At 42.6% G+C, this 18,609-nt stretch overlaps 2 protein-coding genes across 5 annotated transcripts in view; one reads left to right on the top strand and one right to left on the bottom strand.

Moving 5' to 3' along the window:
• Nucleotides 1-380: 380 nt before the first annotated feature.
• ptgr2 (prostaglandin reductase 2) lies at nt 381-5,064 on the bottom strand. 2 transcript variants are annotated; one of them, XM_008399159.3, is made up of 10 exons: nt 4,956-5,064; nt 3,870-4,085; nt 3,665-3,733; nt 3,442-3,560; nt 3,169-3,360; nt 2,152-2,322; nt 1,223-1,432; nt 934-1,143; nt 813-852; nt 381-735 (listed from the first exon to the last, which is right to left on the bottom strand). In XM_008399159.3, exons 3-10 carry the CDS (start codon nt 3,699-3,701, stop codon nt 671-673), a joined length of 1,044 nt encoding a protein of 347 aa, XP_008397381.1. In that variant the 5' UTR covers nt 3,702-3,733; nt 3,870-4,085; nt 4,956-5,064; the 3' UTR covers nt 381-670. The 2 variants fall into 2 exon arrangements, with proteins under 2 accessions (XP_008397381.1, XP_008397380.1); XM_008399158.3 differs by having other exon boundaries at nt 3,870-4,072.
• Nucleotides 5,065-5,277: 213 nt separating this feature from the next.
• mideasb (mitotic deacetylase associated SANT domain protein b) overlaps nt 5,278-18,609 on the top strand; it is a 29,110-nt gene continuing 15,778 nt past the window's right edge. The window contains exons 1-3 of one of the 3 annotated variants that reach the window (XM_017302475.2): nt 5,278-5,666; nt 12,721-14,317; nt 18,298-18,570. In XM_017302475.2, the coding sequence (XP_017157964.1) occupies nt 12,926-14,317; nt 18,298-18,570 (1,665 nt within the window). In that variant the 5' untranslated portion in view covers nt 5,278-5,666; nt 12,721-12,925. Of the gene's footprint in view, nt 5,667-9,013; nt 11,177-12,720; nt 14,318-18,297; nt 18,571-18,609 lie in introns of those variants that run through there. The other 2 variants (XM_017302474.2, XM_008399157.3) reach the window with 2 other exon arrangements.

Below are 18,609 nucleotides of genomic sequence, written 5' to 3'. Positions count from 1 at the left end.
TTGTTTGTGTCGTGCGTCCAATGTTTCTATTTAGTCCGAACGGATCACAATAAGATAGAGGCACGTAATCGATGGATCAATATGCGATATCAGTGCCTTTCAAGAATTTAAATGGTAGTCGCCTGCTAACGGAGAACAACGATCACTATTTTGGTTTAATAGTGCTTTAGCTATTTCTTTTAGCACAATTTCTCAAGATCAAGGGATCCAATTGGAGCCAGAAGTGGTTCTTTGAGCCTTGCACAAAATGTCAAATGTAGTTATAACATGTAAATACATATGAATGTTGATTTTAGCAATTTTACATGCAATAATTGTGTTGAATTTCCAATATTTTTGAGTTCTATTTTTCTTGTGATTAAGTTGAAAAATTGATGCAATTTTAATTTATTGAAATCATGTGATGCATTCTAAACATTTTGCTACTCTGAATACTAGGAAGAGTTCACAGTAGTTGGTGGATTCTCACTGATTTGACCCACATTTGTTAATTGGCTCCAGGTTACTCCAAGGCTCAGAAATTTATGTTTTCAGAATACAGGTAGAAAATAAGTAAATATATTTTCTTGTTGCAAACTTAAAGACTTCAGTAGGTTAGTGTTACAATAATGCAGGTGATAAAAAGGCAACAGTGGACGTGGATTACAAGCTCGATCCAGCTGGAATCTTCTCAGTCGGATATTTTTACTATTTGCTTGCCGATGTTTCCGCCTTTCATCATGGAGCAAAAAGCAACTGCAAGAAAAAGAGGGGGAAAAAAATGCTGAAACTCCAATGAAAAGGTATGACTGAATATATTTTTACTTACATACCTCCCATGTTTTCTATACCGTTCACCACCGTTTCCAACACCTGCAAAGAGGAAACAAAATAACGTTGCGTGTCAACTGAGAAGGAGGGAGCGCATTCCGACGGAGACGTCGTCTTTCGTACCTTGATTTGAGCCGATTTTACTAACTGGCTGAGCTCAAAGAGGGCAGCTTCCGCTTTACTCATGTAGCTGAGCACCATGAATCTCTCCCGGGCGATGTTCCGACGTTGCAGGATTTCTTGCGTCTTGTCGCTCAGAGGTGGAGGATACGGCACATCCTTGTTGTACTGTGAGATCTGCCCGCAGAGTATCACGTGTCCTCCTTCGTTCATCTGCGGGCGAAGAGGCGGAAGGAGACGCGCTCGGTGAAGGCCGCGAGGCACGCCCGGCGCTAAAAGACGCACGCCTTACCTGCTCTATGATGGCGTCGCTGACGGCGCCTCCCACGTTGTCGAAGTAGACGTCGACGCCGGCGGGACAGGTCTCCTTGAGCCGTGCCGAGACATCGCCGCAGCGATAGTTGATGGCTGCGGAGAAGCCCAGGTCTTCCACCAAAGCTTTGCACTTCTCATCCGAACCGCAAATCCCAACCACCTTCGCACATCCATCCAGCCGGCCGATCTGGGAGATGTACAGTGGTTCCAAGAATGTGTAAAGCTTAGCGTTGCAACTGACGATTGTTTCAGTAATAAATTATTCTGACGATTAATCGATTAATCTGATTTTTTTTTTTTTTTCAATCGACACATTCTGCAGATTTTTTATTTAACGACTTGTACATTAGAAATACGTTAAAAGATGCAAATCAATTTCTTAAGAAAATTAGCATTGCTTAAGTCAACACCTGATCATTTGTACCAAACGATGAAACAGCAGGTAAAAAAAATATATTTCTAACAACATGTGAAAGGACCCGCCCTTTCTGCTTTGTTTGACTTGTTGATTATGTTTCGGATTAACAGACTAATAACTGAATAGCAAAAGGTATTTCATTGTAATTTTCTTTCTTTAAAGAATTAGTTCAGAGTTAAACAAAAAAAAACTGCTGCTTGTGGCATTTTTGATGGAACAGACATTTAAAGTATACATTTTTGTATACTTTATATTCACGTTTTGTCTTGATTACAGCTCTGAGTGGATTGTTTTTTTCAGCATATCTGTATACTCCAGTTAACAATTAATTGATTACTAAATTAGTTGACGATTATTACAGAAACTGATTAATCACGATTAATCGTTTCAGCCCTATTTTTACTTCCTACTCTGCTATGTGAACATCTCAAGTAACCAGATGAGTCGAAGCCTTAGTGGACCCAAAATCTAAAGGTTCGTGTGTGTACCTGTCCAGCTAGGGAGCCACAGGCGCCGGCTGCACCACTGACCACCATCGTCTGATTGGCGCCTTTGGTCACGTGGCCCTTCTCCCTGACCCCTAACAGCGCGGTGAGTCCCGTCATACCAACTGCTCCCAAAAAGTAGGAAAGATGGCCGTCAACCATCTGTGAATCAACCTGTAAAAGGTATGGGATCCTCATGAACAGTGTCTTGTACAAATGAATTTTATGGGTAGACTGACGCCATGTAGTGTCTAATTTTGAAGAGGAACAAACCGATGATTTTTTTGTTTTTTGCAAATAAAAAAATAATAAAAATTAGCTTGTATTTATAGACAGGTTTGACAAGAGCAAAAATCAAACCTTTTCACCGTTACAGCAACAAACTAAAATGCGATATTCCCCCCCTGGTTAAACACGGTCAGACAGCATCGTGATTTGAGTATGCTTTACTTCAGTGGTGACAGAGATGCTGCATAGTTGATAGATAAATGGAGCTACATAGAGGGTAATGCTGGGGAGAAAAAACCCTGCTAGAAAATGCAAACGACTTGAGATTGGGGCAGATTTTCATTAAATATAAAACCAGAGCTAAAATGATCTAAAAATTTGTCACGCTTTAGAACGGCCTAGTCAAAGTTCAGATGTAAAATCTGTCGCAAGACTTGAGAATATCTATTCACAGACACTTTTCCACCCAGCCCACAACTTCAGTCTATGCATGAAGCTGGTAGACATTCCCAGAAGTCTACAAAGATTAACTCAAGTTGGCTTATAGCAAATTAGCATCTTTCAGATTCTTTTACTTGTTTTGTCATTTCTTTTTTTGGCGTTATTCGCATCCCTCTTCACAATTACATTTTGCATTGTGTAGGTCTATCACAGATAACCCTTAGTTAATGGCTTCTGAAAGGTACTGTAACATACAGCTTTTTGCACACGCAACCCAAGATGGAGTCAAATCTTCATAACAAAATCAAATAACACCAGCTGAAAAAACAACTTGTGAATAATATGCCATACCTTTTGAAGGCCACCTCCCACCATAACTGCATGGGTCTGCCACGGCCAGTTGAATGAAGTGACGACGTCTCCCTCGGTGAGAGCGCTGCAGCGGCTGCTTTCAACCACGCCAACACCGCCACCGTCCACGCATTCGGACAGCTTCCATGGAGCCAGGTAATCGGCACCGGTGTCTTCATTCATTCTGCAGCGCTGAAAGAAACACTCATCCGATAAATACTGACCAGTGGCTAAAGGTTATTAATAATGCTCATTTATTCTTTGCTTCGTTACCATGTAAGGGTCGACTGAGAGGTAAAGCGTCCGAACAAGGACTTGTCCATCTTCCAGGTCAGATGTTAAATTTTTCTGTTCCAGGCGGAAATTGTTAGGACTTGGCTCCCCGTTGTTACCTGCACGTGCAAATGCAAAGCTCCAGTAAAAATAAAACTAATAAAAAAGTTTGCAACATGCATGCAAAACTCCTACTAAGCTCGCTGGTTCTGAAATAACGTACCTGGTCGAGAGGTAAGAACGACTCGCTGCACTTGCATGTTTGTTGCAGCGTTTGCTCGGGTGACCTGACCTGGCAACCCATGAGAAAAGCCAAAGACAGGTCACGGTGTAAGAAAGGGTGTTTGTAGGTGCACATTTTAAAAGAACATCTAAAAAAAAAATAGCTGCTCGTGCAAAAAATTCTTACAAATCTTTGTTGCACTTACAGGTATGAGTCGATGATTGTTCGAAGGCTAGCAAAACAGTGAGGAAACAATGCGCATTCCGTCACAGTCAGCCGGAGGACGACCCGGGTAGAAATGAATACGGAGCAGAGTGCGGAAGGGGACTTTTCCTTTTAGGTTGGAAGTATTATCATATCCGGATCGTACGTCAGCGTGGCAGCCATATTGTGATTGGCATGCTGGGACTGGGGAAAAAAACTGGTGCAAGTCCATTTATGGTGTATTACTGGCTACATTAAGACTATACCTGCCTACAGCAATGTCACTAGCAGTGTTCAGATGCTGTAATAGTTCGAACATCCTTAAAAATGTTTTACTACAAGCAACAACTGAAATAAGACTGTTACTAACCACATGCTAACACTATGTAGTTACTAAAATACTGTTAGTATATACTTACTACTTACATTCCACAAGGCGTGATATACGATTTACAGACTTTCATCCCTTATTGTTAAATTCATCAACATTTGAAAGACAAGATTTATGGTTTTCACATCGCTTTTTAGTAATAATTGTTGACAAAAGAGAAGAGTTTAAATTTTTTTTAAATGTCTTAGCTAAAACTAAAATTCCAAAATCGTTTAGTGGTTTAGTATAATTTCTAGAGGCAAATAAAACTAGTTTATTAAACTATTTTGGAAGCAGATTTCACATAGTTATTCTGCCTTATTCAGAACTGCAGATATTGCAGATTTTTGTCTTGGTAAACAAAATTATTGATACAAAAACTTATTGTGTTTATAATTACTCCTAATTATTTGACTGTAAACTTTAGTGTTTCTTTAATTATAAAAATTAAGTTTTTAAGCGCGCTTGTATTATTTTCTAAGGCGAAGGTGCCACTCATAAAATGGCGCACACACCGTGCTACGTTTCCATGGGAAGATGGGGCCAACACAGTCTGTATGAGCGAAATCTACCCCAGCAGTTTCACTTCAGTACGTTATCAACTGATTATAAATGATGACATACAAAGGTCTTGAAATTATATCCTGGTAAGCCTGATGTTTAACCCAATTCTGTAGATTTGTTTCCTCTGTTCATTGTTCAAGACGATACTTTTACCTGAGTATATCCACACAACTCAATAATAGTCTCATAGGGTAAGCTCCGCCTGCTGGGCCTGGTTCGCAAACCTTTGCAAAAGACTCGCCGGTTGAGAAATGATGCGCACCAGCTGCTGGGAAAGTGTAGTTGAGAACAAACCAAAGATGATTCCCTGCTCCCAGCTTCCGTTTTCGTTAACCTTCTCATTTGTAGACCTTCCGTCCGAGATTTAATATGGATGATTTTTTTTTTTTAAAAGAGTAACAACTAATACCACTAAATACCTATCTTTAAAAATATCTAGATCTATATGGGATGGCAAAATTTAATTCACGTTTATGTTAAAGTGCGACATTATTTGACAGAAGCGGCTTACTATCTTGTTACTAGTACGCCTTGACGCGCCGTTGAGCCGTTAAGGAAACCGTGAAGCAAATAGAAACGGTATGCGCCCTCGTAATGAGGTTATCTGGTTGGGTTTCATCAGCTCTGCAGCTTCTGAACAGATAAAGACGTTGATTTAATTACACGTTTTCTTGCTATCGGGATACTTTAAATAAATAAAAAAAAGTTCTAAACGCGCATGCCGTCCCGCGTTGAGGGCTAGCAAAAAGCTAAATTGGGTCAGTGTGGGGCTGGGATGTGACGCCTTGTGGAAGAATCTGCAGGAAGGCAACCTCAGAAACGGCGAGATGAAGGCTTGAATGCCATGGAGGATCAGAGGATAAAGTAAGTAAGCCTTACTGAAAGGCAGTCTGGGTGCATGGCAGCAAGTGGCAGATGTGGTTTTATATGAATCATATGCTGGTTTTGTTGGGTGTTATCCGACAAACTGATCTGAAATCCCCTCTGACAGACTGACACAACTCAAAATGCCCCCCAGATTCCCAGGAGTGGCATTCATGCTTTCAACAGCTGGAGTCTGAGTAAATAACTTTTAAGCAAATTAAACTGTTGCACCTGCTGAGTACAAGAGCAAGAAATATTACAGCCCATTAACAAGTCATTTGACTTCTCATTTCTTGATTAAAGGTTTCTAAATGTCAGTCAGAAAAGGAAAGAGAATATTCTCTGTAGCTGTTTTCCCAGTTTTAATTTTTCACAGTAACAGAAAGCCACAGAAGTCAAATATGTTTGTTTTTCCTAAGACATTTATCTAAACAAACTTAGTAAATAGCTATATTTTAAAATGATCAAATTGCTCCATCCCTTCAATGCAGCAGTGTCATTAGATGTAGTCTGTTCATAAATGCATTTATTTTCAGTTGCATCTGCAATTATTATTATTAAATCTTTGCTTGTTTTGCTTTTTTTTTTTTGTGGTTTGTGTTTTTTTTTTTTGAGAGTCACAAATTAGACCGGCACATTGCTATCTTGCACATTTCTGTTTTGTGCTTTGTCATTTCCACTGTTACTGTGTCAGCAGTGTTTATTTTATCTTTTTTAATAAGTGTTATGGCTCCCCACCCAGGGCAACCTTGCGCCATGTGGTGGCACTGACGCCATAAAAATTATAAAAAAATATATATAGCAATTGACATATGGTACTAATTAAATATATAAGACATCTGTAATGTCTTCTATATTCTTTGACAAGAGCCTGTGGAGATGATCTTATGTATGTCACTTGTCCCCTTCCAGGTAATCTAGTTCCAATGGACTATTTTTGATTTGTTTGCTTTGTGAGGGTCAGGGTCAGATTGTGTGATTGTTTGAGTTTACAGACCACTAGATTACAGAAGAAACTGCATTCTCAGCGATAGACTGCAACACGAAACAGACATTCTCATGACAGCAGTGAAATAAAATTCACTGCCGGCATTCATATCCTAAAACATGCCTAAATGAAAGTTATTATTTCTAATATTTGTACATTATACAGATATATTTTCTTTCATTTAGTCATTTCCTAGGGTAAGTTTTGCAAAGAATTCATTTGATGAGCATTTTCCGTGCACAGTGCGGCAAGGGTCTGGAAGGTTTTAGAAAGTGATGCACAAGTCTAATTATATGCAACAGAAGAAGCTTAAAAAGTCCAGACCTATAGCCTTGCACTCGATGAATATCACCACGCTGCCTTTTTCTGTAAATGAGCAACAACCAGTTGTAGAGCGTCTCCGCAGTCAACGGGGATTCCCCTCGTATTCTGACAGTTTGTATGATTTGTAGTGTAATACTCCAGAAAAATGACTAAGAATTAAGAAGTTGTTCTCATATTAAATCTGGTTCTATTTTTCCTTCTTCTTTTTTTTTTTTTTACCCAAAGGCCCAATAGTACTTCCTCTGGAGTTTTTCTCCATTCCTGAACACAAACGTTCTAATTATAGAGGTGGCTAACAGACCAGTATAGTGACACTTATTACAGATTGCAGGTCTTCTATTTTAAACCCTAGGCTATTAAACAGATGCAAATACAGTGCGTTAAAGCCGACCGAACATGTACAAGCTGCGAGCTCTTAAGAAAACAGTGCTATGGTTATTCTGGTTCATGTGTGTGTGCAGAGAACACAATGAGGGCTGTTTGCAGTGGTTTTCTGTTGGAGAAATGGCTGCCATTTGTACTGCCTGTGACCTCAGCATCTTTAGATAAGGGATCCTCCTTCACCTCCGCACAAAGCCTGTTGTAACCCTGTGCGCTGCAGTCCTCAAACCTGCTAAAAAGATGTAGAGGCAGCGTAATGCCTTGGTGAAAACTTGTGAATGATTCAGTCTGTTCAATTAACATTTTATTACATTACCTTACATCAAAGTAATTTGACTTACATGGCAGATAAGTGCCTGAATGACCGTGGGGGTGGGGAGGGGGTTACAATAAATGAAAAAATTGGGTTTTTAAATATATTCCCAGTTTTCCGGTCATATTGTGGAGACTTATCCATCAGTTTTTATGAATAAAATTGTTTTTAAAACTGCAGACGATTTCAGGAGGGCTACTCGATCCGATAGCCCGACTCATTAACCAACTACAAATGGTGATGAGGAGTAATCAGCTTCTTATGCTAACATTTGTTGGTTTTTATTAAGTCAGTGTGTCATAACCAAAATGGCGGTTGTTGGGGATATCGTAGAGCTGTAATATTTAAAGATTCGCCGTTTTCCAGTTTTTTTGTTGCTGTTTTATATTTGCTGCTAATTCCAACTTGACCAGAACTGGTCAAATCAGAATTTGAATAAATTAGGAAAGAATTTTCAGATTGCTGGATACCGATCAGAGCCGGTCGGCGAGAAATTGACCGATTGATCAGTTCATCTGTAGTAAAGATCAATGTGTTTGTAGTATTTTTACCACGTGCTGAAATAATCAGTGCTGATCTCTTTCTTAGAAAAAAACAAAACAAAATAAAGTTAGCTCATGTTTTACATCCTAGCATTAATTTCTGCCTATACGTAGAGATAATGAGAATCTCCTATCGCTTCTCCCTCTTTATGTCAGCTGTGGGGGGTTTTTTAAGTTAAAGAAGAAAAAATATTGTTTGCTTAGTCTCATTTGCCATAACTTCCTGGTAATTACTACTTTAATTCATTGTATCTTCGTATACCACCGACGTTTCCCATGCCTTCAGAATGTTTTCTTATCTGAAAGGTGATTCATTTTCCTCTTGTGGGATAATTCTGAGGAAAAGAAAATGGTGAAATCATGCTGAAAGTATTAGGAGTCAGTAGCCTTAATATGAAATAAACAGTACTGTTTTCATCCTCCCACATCCCCCAGGCGGACGTAATAGGGATTACCTGCACCGCGCAGGCATTCCAAGAGTTTCTCAACGAGTAAAATAGAAAAAGTTAGTGAAAGGAAAGATGAATTCCGGTGCGTCTTCCCCCCCCGTCCCCTTCTCTCCTTCATCCCCGCGGTCCTCCCTCGTGTGTTGGAATTTCCCGCATGGACTGAGAGGGATCTTGCTCCGTAAATTACAGCGCCTTCGCGTGTCAGAGGAAGAGCCTTTTTTGGGCAGGGAAGTGGGCGGGGCTACGGAGCAGGCGGCGGGCAGAGAGGAGGTGGCAATCACAAGACAGCCAGAGAAGCGCTGTCGATGCGCGGCAGCAGCAGGCCCCATCCTTCTTTTTCTTTTCTTTTCTTTTTTTTTTATTATTTTTTTTAGCCTTTTTGTGCAATCACAGTGCAATAATGTGCAACAAACAGCGGCTGCACTGCGCTTCTGTTCATGCGCATTAGCTCGTTTGTGTTTACGCTCCAACGTCGAATCCCCCACCGCTCTCCCCCCCCCTCACCTCTCTCCCATCCCTCCTCACTTGTTTTCTTCTTCTTAGCTGGGGGCACCGAAGGGAAGGGAAAGGGGGGGGGGAAGTCCAAATGCTTGAGGTCAGCAGCGTAGCATGAGTCAACCTCGGGGATGTGTGCAGTCATCATCGCGGGCCTGCTGCTTCTGCCGCCGCCGCCGCTGCTGCTGCTGGCCGCACGAGAGGACTATCCAGCGCGGCTGAGCAGCTCCTCGCAGTAAGTACCGGGGGAGATCTTCCGTAGAGAGGCCGTGAAAGTCGATGACTGTGGCGCTGTTGCTGCTGCTGCTGTTGTTGTTATGGCAGACGTAGATGTTGTGGTTGACGCTGCATGTCGCTGTGGCCGCAGCTCGCTGACAAAGTTTTGTTTACCTCGGACTGGGGCGCGCGCGCTTCGGATCCCGGGGGCTCGTCACCGCCGTCGGGGTTGATTCCTGTGGCAGCTCCGTAAATACAAGAAAAGGGCGAACCGCCAGGATAATGCGCAGGAAGAATCGTGACGCGTTAACCTTTTGACAACTTGAATCGATCAGTGGTTATCTCTCCTTTGCTCTTCTGCTGCCACGCTTGTTTCTTTTTTTTCTCTCTCTCTCTCTTTTTTTTTCCTCTCTTTTTGTCGAACTGGCGGGCATTGTTGGGTCAGTTTGTTGCAGCGGGACACGGCATTACTGACTGGATAATCCGTTTTCTGCAACAAAGGGCTTCTCGTAAATAGCGCTGAGCTGGCTGGCTGCCCTCAGAAAGTGATGTGGAGGGAATGGAAAGCGGTGGTGGTGGTGGGGGGGGAGAAGAGTCCTGAGCTCCTTCCTTCACAGGCCGCGTTGGTAGTTTTAAATTAGCAAATGGCGATGGATTAGGGCACTTGACATTTCTTTTAAGCCAATTTGCCGCGTTATGTGCTAAAGCCTCGGCTTGTGTAAGGGCTGCACTTGTGATGCGTCATGGTGATCCTTCACCTCAGATGGAGTGTGCTACTTGCTTAATAACCCGCGCCGCTACCCTGTAATCAGCAGGTTCTGCAAGAATAAATAGGGCTACTGACAACGAGCACCTTCTCCAAAGGGAGGATGCATCCTGGGGTTTGACAGCATGTCAGTGCCATCACATGGTTGCTGCACACATGCTGTTTGTTGGCCACACAGCGTGGTCTTTGGCTTTCCTCTGTCAGTGCCTCCTCTGCCCCCCCCACCCTCCTTTCAGCCAGTTCAGGATCTGAACAGCTGCAGATGTCTATTTTAAGGCTTTCTCCAGGGCACCCGAGTAAAGGGTGACTATTGTCAGCCACTTCCTAAGTGATATGAAGTGCTATATTTTTTTAGATTTCAGGATTCATTTGTGCAACTATGCCATCAATTCTGACAGATTAACATAATTCAGAAAGTAGCCTGCATGCTTTCTCTCTCTCTCTCTCTCTCTCGTCTTTAGATTATTGACTTCAGCACTTGAACAGTTTCTACTTTGCGCACAGATGGAACAATTATAATTTGACACACTGTGCCATGCCAGAATCTGCTCCGAAACCCGGCCATTATGTAATATACTATCGGCCCGGGTTGCCACGGTAATTGTCAAGATGTGCTGTAAGTTACACAGACGCCCGCAAGGACGTCTTGACTTTTTCGTCCTCACCGCCCCTCTCCCCCACTGTCTTTGCATAGATCGCTGCACTGTGACTCATGTGTGCTTACTTTCTGCTGCCCTTCCTATTTGAGGCTGCAGCCGTAGTTCAGAGGGCACAGTCTCCCTTTTCATTTTCACCTCTGAGTCACACGGTTGTAAAAAAAAAAAAAGAAAGAAAAGAAAACACTTTTCTTTTTTTCTATCACATTCAGTTTTGCTTTGGCGGGAAAACGAGTGCTTTCTTTTCTGCTGCGTGTCTCGCAAAGCTGTTAGGAGTTTGATAAGGGCGTCGGAGCTCCAAGTGTGCCAGTCGATGATGAACTTCGCCTCCGAGTGTTTGCGCGAAACAGCCCGGCATAAACGCAGTGCGTTGATGACTGGTAATGACACTTTTGGTAACTATTGATTGAACTGTATCTGCCATTTGCTTTTCCTTTTGTTTCTGCAAGTCAAAACAAATTAATGCGGGACTGTAAAGATGCACGATTTTCACAAATCTTTCCAAAGTTAATCTGAAAACCGTGGTGTGCATTTGTAGTCGGACTTTCTGGGCCAGTAGAACCACCTACATACAACTGCAGATACAGCTGCAGGTATGTGTGCAGCTTTTGCACATCTTGCTCTTTCTCTAGTTCTCTCACATTAGAGGGAAAACATGCATGATTTATTTTTTAAAAATTCACGTTTTAACAATGGATGTGGGCCTGATCTTTGACCGAGCCAGTGTAACACGTGGACATGTTTTAATCTAAAGTCGAGCTGCACTCCGTTGGAGCTTTGGCTATTTCGGGTCATTGACCTCCTGGAAGGTTAACCTCCACTTAAATATTATTTTTGCCTGGGTTGTTATGTATTTAGCTTTATTGATCTTCCCATGAACTCTGACCAGCAAGGCATCGCCAGAGCATGATGCTGCCACTGTGTCTCAGTGTTGGCCTGCCGCTTTCTTTCTGTCACCCTATTACAGATGTCATATTCGAAGAGCATCAAATTATTGTTGTTATGCTGACTTTGACTTTACCTCACCTGTATGATGTGGTCTACCTGATGCAGTAATATACTGCAGATTTGTCAGTGTAAGTAACACATATGTGGACTTCATTTACTAATTACTTACTTCTAAAGGAAATAATTAGCAGATGTTTTTAAGTGTTAGTATTGGCTTGTAGGTGAATGAATACAAATGTACACCCTCCTTTTTTAGATTTCATTAAACCATTAATTTTAATTAATTAATTTTCCGTCTATTTCACATTTTTGCACCAGGGCTGGACATTTATCACATCCAAAACCCCCGCAAGTGTCAGTATTTTCGGCATTGTTAGTTTTACTATCTTTTTCTCCTGTTTGTTTAATGAAAGCATCAATACATTAATTAATCTGAAAATATGATTAAATGCAGTTACTGTGAGCAGTTTAGTGATACAAATCACACGTCTTTATGTGACTGGTGTCCTAAAGAAGCGCCTTATAAATAGGTAGGTTTTCTTAGATTGCTGTGTCATGCCATCACAGCCATGCAGTTACCTAAAAATGAAGTAATAAATAGCTCTTATCATCACTTTTATTGTGTGTCACAATAACACCACAAAACATTGTGATAAAACTTTAATACCATGTCGCGCACTCATGTAAATTTGCTCAATTGAGCGTTAATCTGTCGCAACAAATCCCCCTTCCTCCTGCAAAGTACATTGAACATGTTGTTTGTAGCATGACAATGTGAGCCAGCATGTAAACCCGCCCCTCCCTTGTGCTATTCTCCCACTCGGCACCTTTTGAAAGGAGATCTTTTGCTGAAAAAGCAAACAGCAGGTTTTTACGTGGCTGATGCTAATGAGACCCCCAACCCCCCGCCCCCCTGAGGGTCCCTTTTTTTTCTGATTGTTTAACCCATGACCTCTGTCTCATTTTCTCTATGCAGGGTGTCGCCCATGAATGAGAAAAACACAGAGACGTCTTCAGATCTTTTCACCCCCGACTGGAGATTGTGAAGAACTTCAGAGGGTTTTTTTTTTTTTTTTTTTTTTTACACTGTGAATAATACAGAAGAGTTTTGGGTTTTTTTTAAGTCAGAAGAACATTCTGCATAGGCCTGGGTTGGAGTGGTTCCCTGCTTCGGCCCATTCATGCTCGTCATGAGTGTACCCGCCCAGCAGAAACCCAGTGCCAAGAGAACGGGCAAACGCATCACGTTCTTCGGTGACCAACCAGGAGACCCGATGAAGGAGACATCGCAGCATCCCGATGGGGCGTACTTTGTCCCCGGCGGCACCGCCGCCGCCGCCTCGGAGTCCGGACAAAGCGAGGCAGCGAGTACGGTGACCTCCAACCCAGAGGCTCCTCACATGTACTTCAACTCTGTGATCTTCAGCCCGGATAAGGGTGACCAGAACAGGGGCCACTATCAGCAGACGGTGCCGATGAAGTGGGCTCACCCGGAGCCCAGTCAGCAGCAGCAGCAGCAGAGAGCTGCCTCTTGGACTACCATGCCTAACTGGGCGCCGGCTTTTCCGAATCTCACAAGGACCCAGAATGCGTTCGCCAAGGCGATGCACGAGACTCCCCCCGGCTTGCAGCTGCATCAGCAGCCGACCAACGCTGTGAAGTCTCGAGCTCTGGAGTGGGAGCAGCAGCAGCAGCAGCAGACGTCCCAAATCTTTCAGGAGACGTTGAAACCAGGGGCGCTGAACGCCCAGCAGCAGAGCGTTCCCCACCCCGGAGGAAGCTCCGTCTTGCAGTCCTTCCAGCTGGCCTTTGGTCAGCCCAAACAGCACCTGCCCGCTTATTACCAGACCTTCCAAGGGAGCCGGAACACACTACCGAACCCGCCGAACTACTCGAATTCGAAACAGTCTTCGCTGCATCTTCAGCAGCTGCAGAATCAAGAGCAAATGCAACGGCAGCAGCAGCATGTCATCCAGCAGCAAATTCAACAGCATCAGCAGATCATCCGGCATCCGCATGTCCAGTTACAGCAGCAGCAGTTACACCACGAGCAGCAACAACAGCAACAAAAGATGCAACAACAGCGGCAACAGCTCCAGATTCAGCAGCAAATGCAACATCAGCAGTCGCAACAACAAAACCCCCATGTACTAGACTGTTTCTCTGCGGCACAAAACGCACACCCGCAGCCTGTGGTTGTGCACTCGCAGGAGTCCACTGTTCCGGCTCCGCCGAAGATCCAGGAGCCGCTGATCCAGGACATCACGCCGGAACCCCAGCAGCAGCCGTCCAATCCCCTGCAGGCCCCCCCGCCGCCTGAGCCGTCGTCGCAATTGCAGGCGCAGCTCCGCAGATCGCGCCGGCTGTCCAAGGAAGGCGGGGCGCCGTCCGACAACCCTTTCCTTTGCGGGCCCTCGGACCAGTCGGGCCCGGAGAACGGGACCCGGGACGTCCAGGCGGCGCCCACGGGGGTCATCCAGAGCACGCGCAGGAAGCGCCGGGTGTCCCAGGAGGTCAACCTGGAGATGCTCGCACAAGAGGCTTCAGAAAGGAAGTCTCCTTCACTAAGCAAGGTAAGGAAACTGTTTTATTGTTGACTTAAGGAATTTGCTTGTTCTTGTTTGCTTGTTCATGTATTCAATGTAATTCAGTTTACATTTATATTGCGCCAATTCCCAACAATGTTATCTTGAGGCACTTTTCCAAAGAAAAGATCATTTCATTTCAATTATACATACATTATAAATTGATCCTACTTATCAGACAGTACTGTAAGCTTAGTTAGTTATTCAAAGAAGTCCAAAAAGTTTCTATGTAAGGATATTCCTCAGCTGTGTTCTGTTCACAGAGACGGGACCGGATTTACAAGGCTGTAGACCGCTGGGCTGTAGTCTGTTTTAGTGCCCTATCCACTCAATTGTTGAAAATAAATAATTCTGTGTTTTCCTTCTATCTCTTTTAGCTAGTTGCAAAGCTAAAGCTAAAGGAAGTGACATGTTAATAAATGCAAATGAAAGCTAGGGTTAGAGGATATGACACACTAGGGTGTAGCTTAGACAGAGGCTATCAAAGGAAGTTACCAAGTGTTGCTTATTGTCATTTTGTCCTGCTCACTCCTAAAGGTAGCATGACCAGCAATGTACCAGCTGTATTTTGGTATTAATCATGGAGAACGGATAACTCTCCACACAATACAACCCTTTAACAATATAGAAATGTTATTAAAGGGTTAATAGAGGACCAATGCCTCTCCCTGAGGCCGGGTTTCAGAAAGAGCAGGTGTTTTTGAAGCAACAGAGACACAACTTCAAGGCATTAAATTACAAAGTTAATTTCTTTTTAGTCACATTTGATATATGCAGCATTTTTAAAACAACTGAAGGTAACATAGTTACTTCATAGTGCAATTGAACAGCACGATGTGCTTAAAAAACACAATAATATATAACGATATTATTATATAGTTATTAATACAACTCTTCTGATTCTGGTTTGTGAGCTTTATATAAAGTATCAAAACATGCATTTGTTAAAAAAAAAAAAAAAGCAACATTTTTGGGCATCCCCCCCCCCCCGAAAATTGGAGCCCTGGGCTTCTGCCAGTTTTAAAACCTTGCCCAGCAGAGAGCTTATTTTCTTTTACAGAAGAATATCAAATACGTTGAGCTGCCCCCACCCCTGCGACTGCACTGCAGTTTGGAGCTCAAACCCTTTACAGCTAAAAAATCTGTTCTTCCAGCACCATCCACAAGATATAATTGCGTTGGGACTTAAATTCCCTCAACAGGAGTGTAAAATAGAGCAAGCGGCATGACACGGCCACCAGCAAAAAGTGTGCCAAAGCTCGTTGTTTGTGATTACCGTGTGGCTGGAAGAGCCTTTGGGTGTAAATCAGTACCCAGCGACATGTGCGCCACAAAGCGAGCTGCTCAGCTCGGCCTAATGGGTAAAAAAAAAAAAGCTGGGCTGTGGAGTTTATTCGTTTGTTATGGGACGCTTTTGGGTGTAACGTTTCAGGCGGTTTTTTGTGATTTTGTTGACTATAAATGAGGTTGAATAACGAGAAACCCCCAAAACGCATGAGCTCATAAACTCCTCTTTGTTTATGCGCCGAGAGTCTCGGTTGTGCAACAAGTCGTGTTGCCAAACAGCAGAGTGTGTTTGTAGTGCCCTGAATTCGCCTCATGAGTCGCTGATCATGCAGCCTGTGTGTTTGGTTACATGCCTGCACACCTCCCCCCCCTTTAAAAAAAAAAAAAGCAAACCTTCAGCTTGGTCCGCCCTCCCCCCCTCACAGCCTCTGTGCAGGGTGGGGGGTTCAGGGTTGCCTCGCCTGCAGTGCTCAGCAGAATATCTCTCTACTTCTGTGTTGGAGGGAGCTGGAGTTTTCCACCAGTAATAATGCACAGCGGCGTGGAGTAGCCACGGCGGCCTTGTTCCTTTCCGACGAGCATCTGGCCCCACCCCTCTTCTGATGTTTTGAGATCGGGGTTTCGAAGGTGCTGCAGACCCGAGCCGACCGCGGCTTTGATGTACGGCCGCTGATGCTCAGTCATCGTGGTTTCTCTGAGACATTCAAAACAAAACAACAAAAAACGCACACAAAGAAGAATGCAAAGGGAGACTGTTCCTTTTGTGAACCGTGGTAGAGTTTGAACTCTAAAGTGTGACGCTTCTGTTTTAAAGTCCAGGTGCAGACTTTCAAAAACAATACAGGAAGTGTCTACCACGAAATTGGATTTATTTTCAAAATTTTTTGACTTAATGATATGTTAATTATATAATAAGAATAGGATGATGATAATAAAGCAATAAAAGTACAAATAATATTGATGAAAATAAAGCAGCGATTATAATTTTTTATGTTTGCTCTGTGTCAGTTCACTTCTTCGGTTATTGAGCTCCTTCCTTTCCCAAATTTTGCCATCCTGCTTCCATTTTCTACCTGTATACCTATGTATCTTACCATTGCATAATATCCATTTAAAATAAATATCCACAGAAATGCTCATGTCTCTGAAATATTTAAATTTAAATTCAGTTCAAAATCCCAACGCGAAATTCAGTGTCATTCTACATCACATTAATTCAAGGTTCTTCAAAGAGTTCTTGTAGATGCTGATGGCTGTGGGCAGGAATGATCTCCTGTAGCAGTTTGTGCTACAGCGAATTTGAAGAAGCCTCTGACTGAAGAAGCTTTATTTTTCCATGACAGTTTCATAAAGAGGGTGATCTGTGTTATCCATAAATTTTTTGATTTTTGTAAAACACTCTTTATATTTTAAGTTAGTTTTTTAGGCATCATTCATTTTAATTTTGATTCTAGTTTACATGTGCCAGATTGTTAGCTGTGATCAAGCCAATCTAATTCAAGGTGACTCTTCACTGGTAGGTAATTACTAAAGTAATAAAACATTTCCTTGCAGTAGGGAGTATGCAGCATACATATCATCAAAGTTGCATAAAACACCAACCTGTACCTGAAAGAAATTAAATGTACAAATCTGTCCACATTTGAATGGCTATTTTATGTTCAATGCCGATTGAACAGCTTAGTAACTTTTTTTTTAATTAACTAAACTACATTTTGCAGTTTTATGTCGATTTTCGGTTATTTTCAGACCTTAGCAAGTCACATGAGAGTTTTACTGTGATAAAATCTACAAGCTGCTGTTTCAAGTTTTGGGTTCAACCTGAAAGTTTATTTCTGCTTTTCCATCCGTCCAAATGTCCTACTTGCCTTGCTTAGAAGTTTGTTTTCTTTCATGTTTAATATAGCACTTGTTCAAATGCTCATATAGTAGCGGAGAAATTTGTGGGCACTCATTACGATAAAGTTGCTTTAAGAGCTGTATCTTGTTTTCTTTTAGGAGTATTGTAAAAAAAAAAAAAAAGAGAAACATTTAGGTTGAGTAAATGTTAGTTGTAGTAGTTTGCATTTATGCAATATGCTAAGTTGTTGTTCTGTGAAATGTCACAGACTGCTAACATTCACAGTTACTAGTAGGTTATTAATAGACTCTTACTGCTATTAGCAAGAGTCCTTTTATATCAGTCTCTTGCAATTATACTTCAAGTGTCAGCTAATTAATTTAATGGACACTTAATGTGTATAATGTCTGTATCTGACATATTTTTAATGGCCGAGATGATAAAGGTCACAATGAGCGGTGGGGGAACATTATGAAACGGTACCAAAAATATATAGTGTCAAGAAAATGTAGGTTAATCGAAACAGGCCCAGAGCATCACAGATCCTCCGTAATACTTAAATTTGGACATAAGATGCTTTTGTTTCACGTCAAAATCACTTTTAGGACAATTATTGATACTTCTAGCAATCCTTGAATGCCTAAAATTGATTAAATGTGATTGAATATGTAATTTTTTTTAAGATCAGTGGATTTTAAGACTCGTTGCTCATCTTTTACCGATGCCGGCCAGCATATGTACACTGAGCTTCTGTCTTGTGTCATAAAGTGGACAGTATTCCTAAAGAAGTGGACAGTATTCCTAACGAGCGTCGATACTTTTGCTCCACCGTGTTGGTTAGGAGCCTCACAGGCCGTGGAGCCCCGCCGAACCGGAGAGCATGAGTGCCAAGCGACCCCGAGACGACAGCCTCCTTCCGCTCGTCATCCCCGTGTCTGTCCCCGTTCGGAGACAGGACCCCTCGTCTCCGGATAGGGACGGAGCAGCTGTGGCAACCAGCTGGCCTCACCGGCCTCCCAGCCACCAGGACCTCGGGCGAGCCGACCACAAACCCTCGGTCATCGTCACCCGCAGGCGCTCGCTTCGAAACTCCTTGTCGGAAAGTTCAGAGCAAGTGAGTGCTCACCTTTTGGTTTGTTTGTTTGTTTTGTTT

Source organism: Poecilia reticulata, chromosome 22 (genome assembly GCF_904066995.2).
Source record: "Poecilia reticulata chromosome 22, P_reticulata-male-v2, whole genome shotgun sequence".
Classification (NCBI taxonomy): domain Eukaryota; kingdom Metazoa; phylum Chordata; class Actinopteri; order Cyprinodontiformes; family Poeciliidae; genus Poecilia; species Poecilia reticulata.
This window is presented reverse-complemented; position numbering and strand designations above follow the sequence as displayed.

Excerpts from the sequence above, each read along its gene's own strand:
- ptgr2 (XM_008399159.3), bottom strand. The coding sequence starts at position 3,701 with ATGCAAGTGCAGCGAGTCGTTCTTACCTCTCGACCAG. Across the intron at positions 3,361-3,441 it reads TCTCAGTCGACCCTTACATG|CGCTGCAGAATGAATGAAGA; the intron begins GTAACGAAGCAA and ends TGTTTCTTTCAG. Across the intron at positions 853-933 it reads TAAAATCGGCTCAAATCAAG|GTGTTGGAAACGGTGGTGAA; the intron begins GTACGAAAGACG and ends TCCTCTTTGCAG.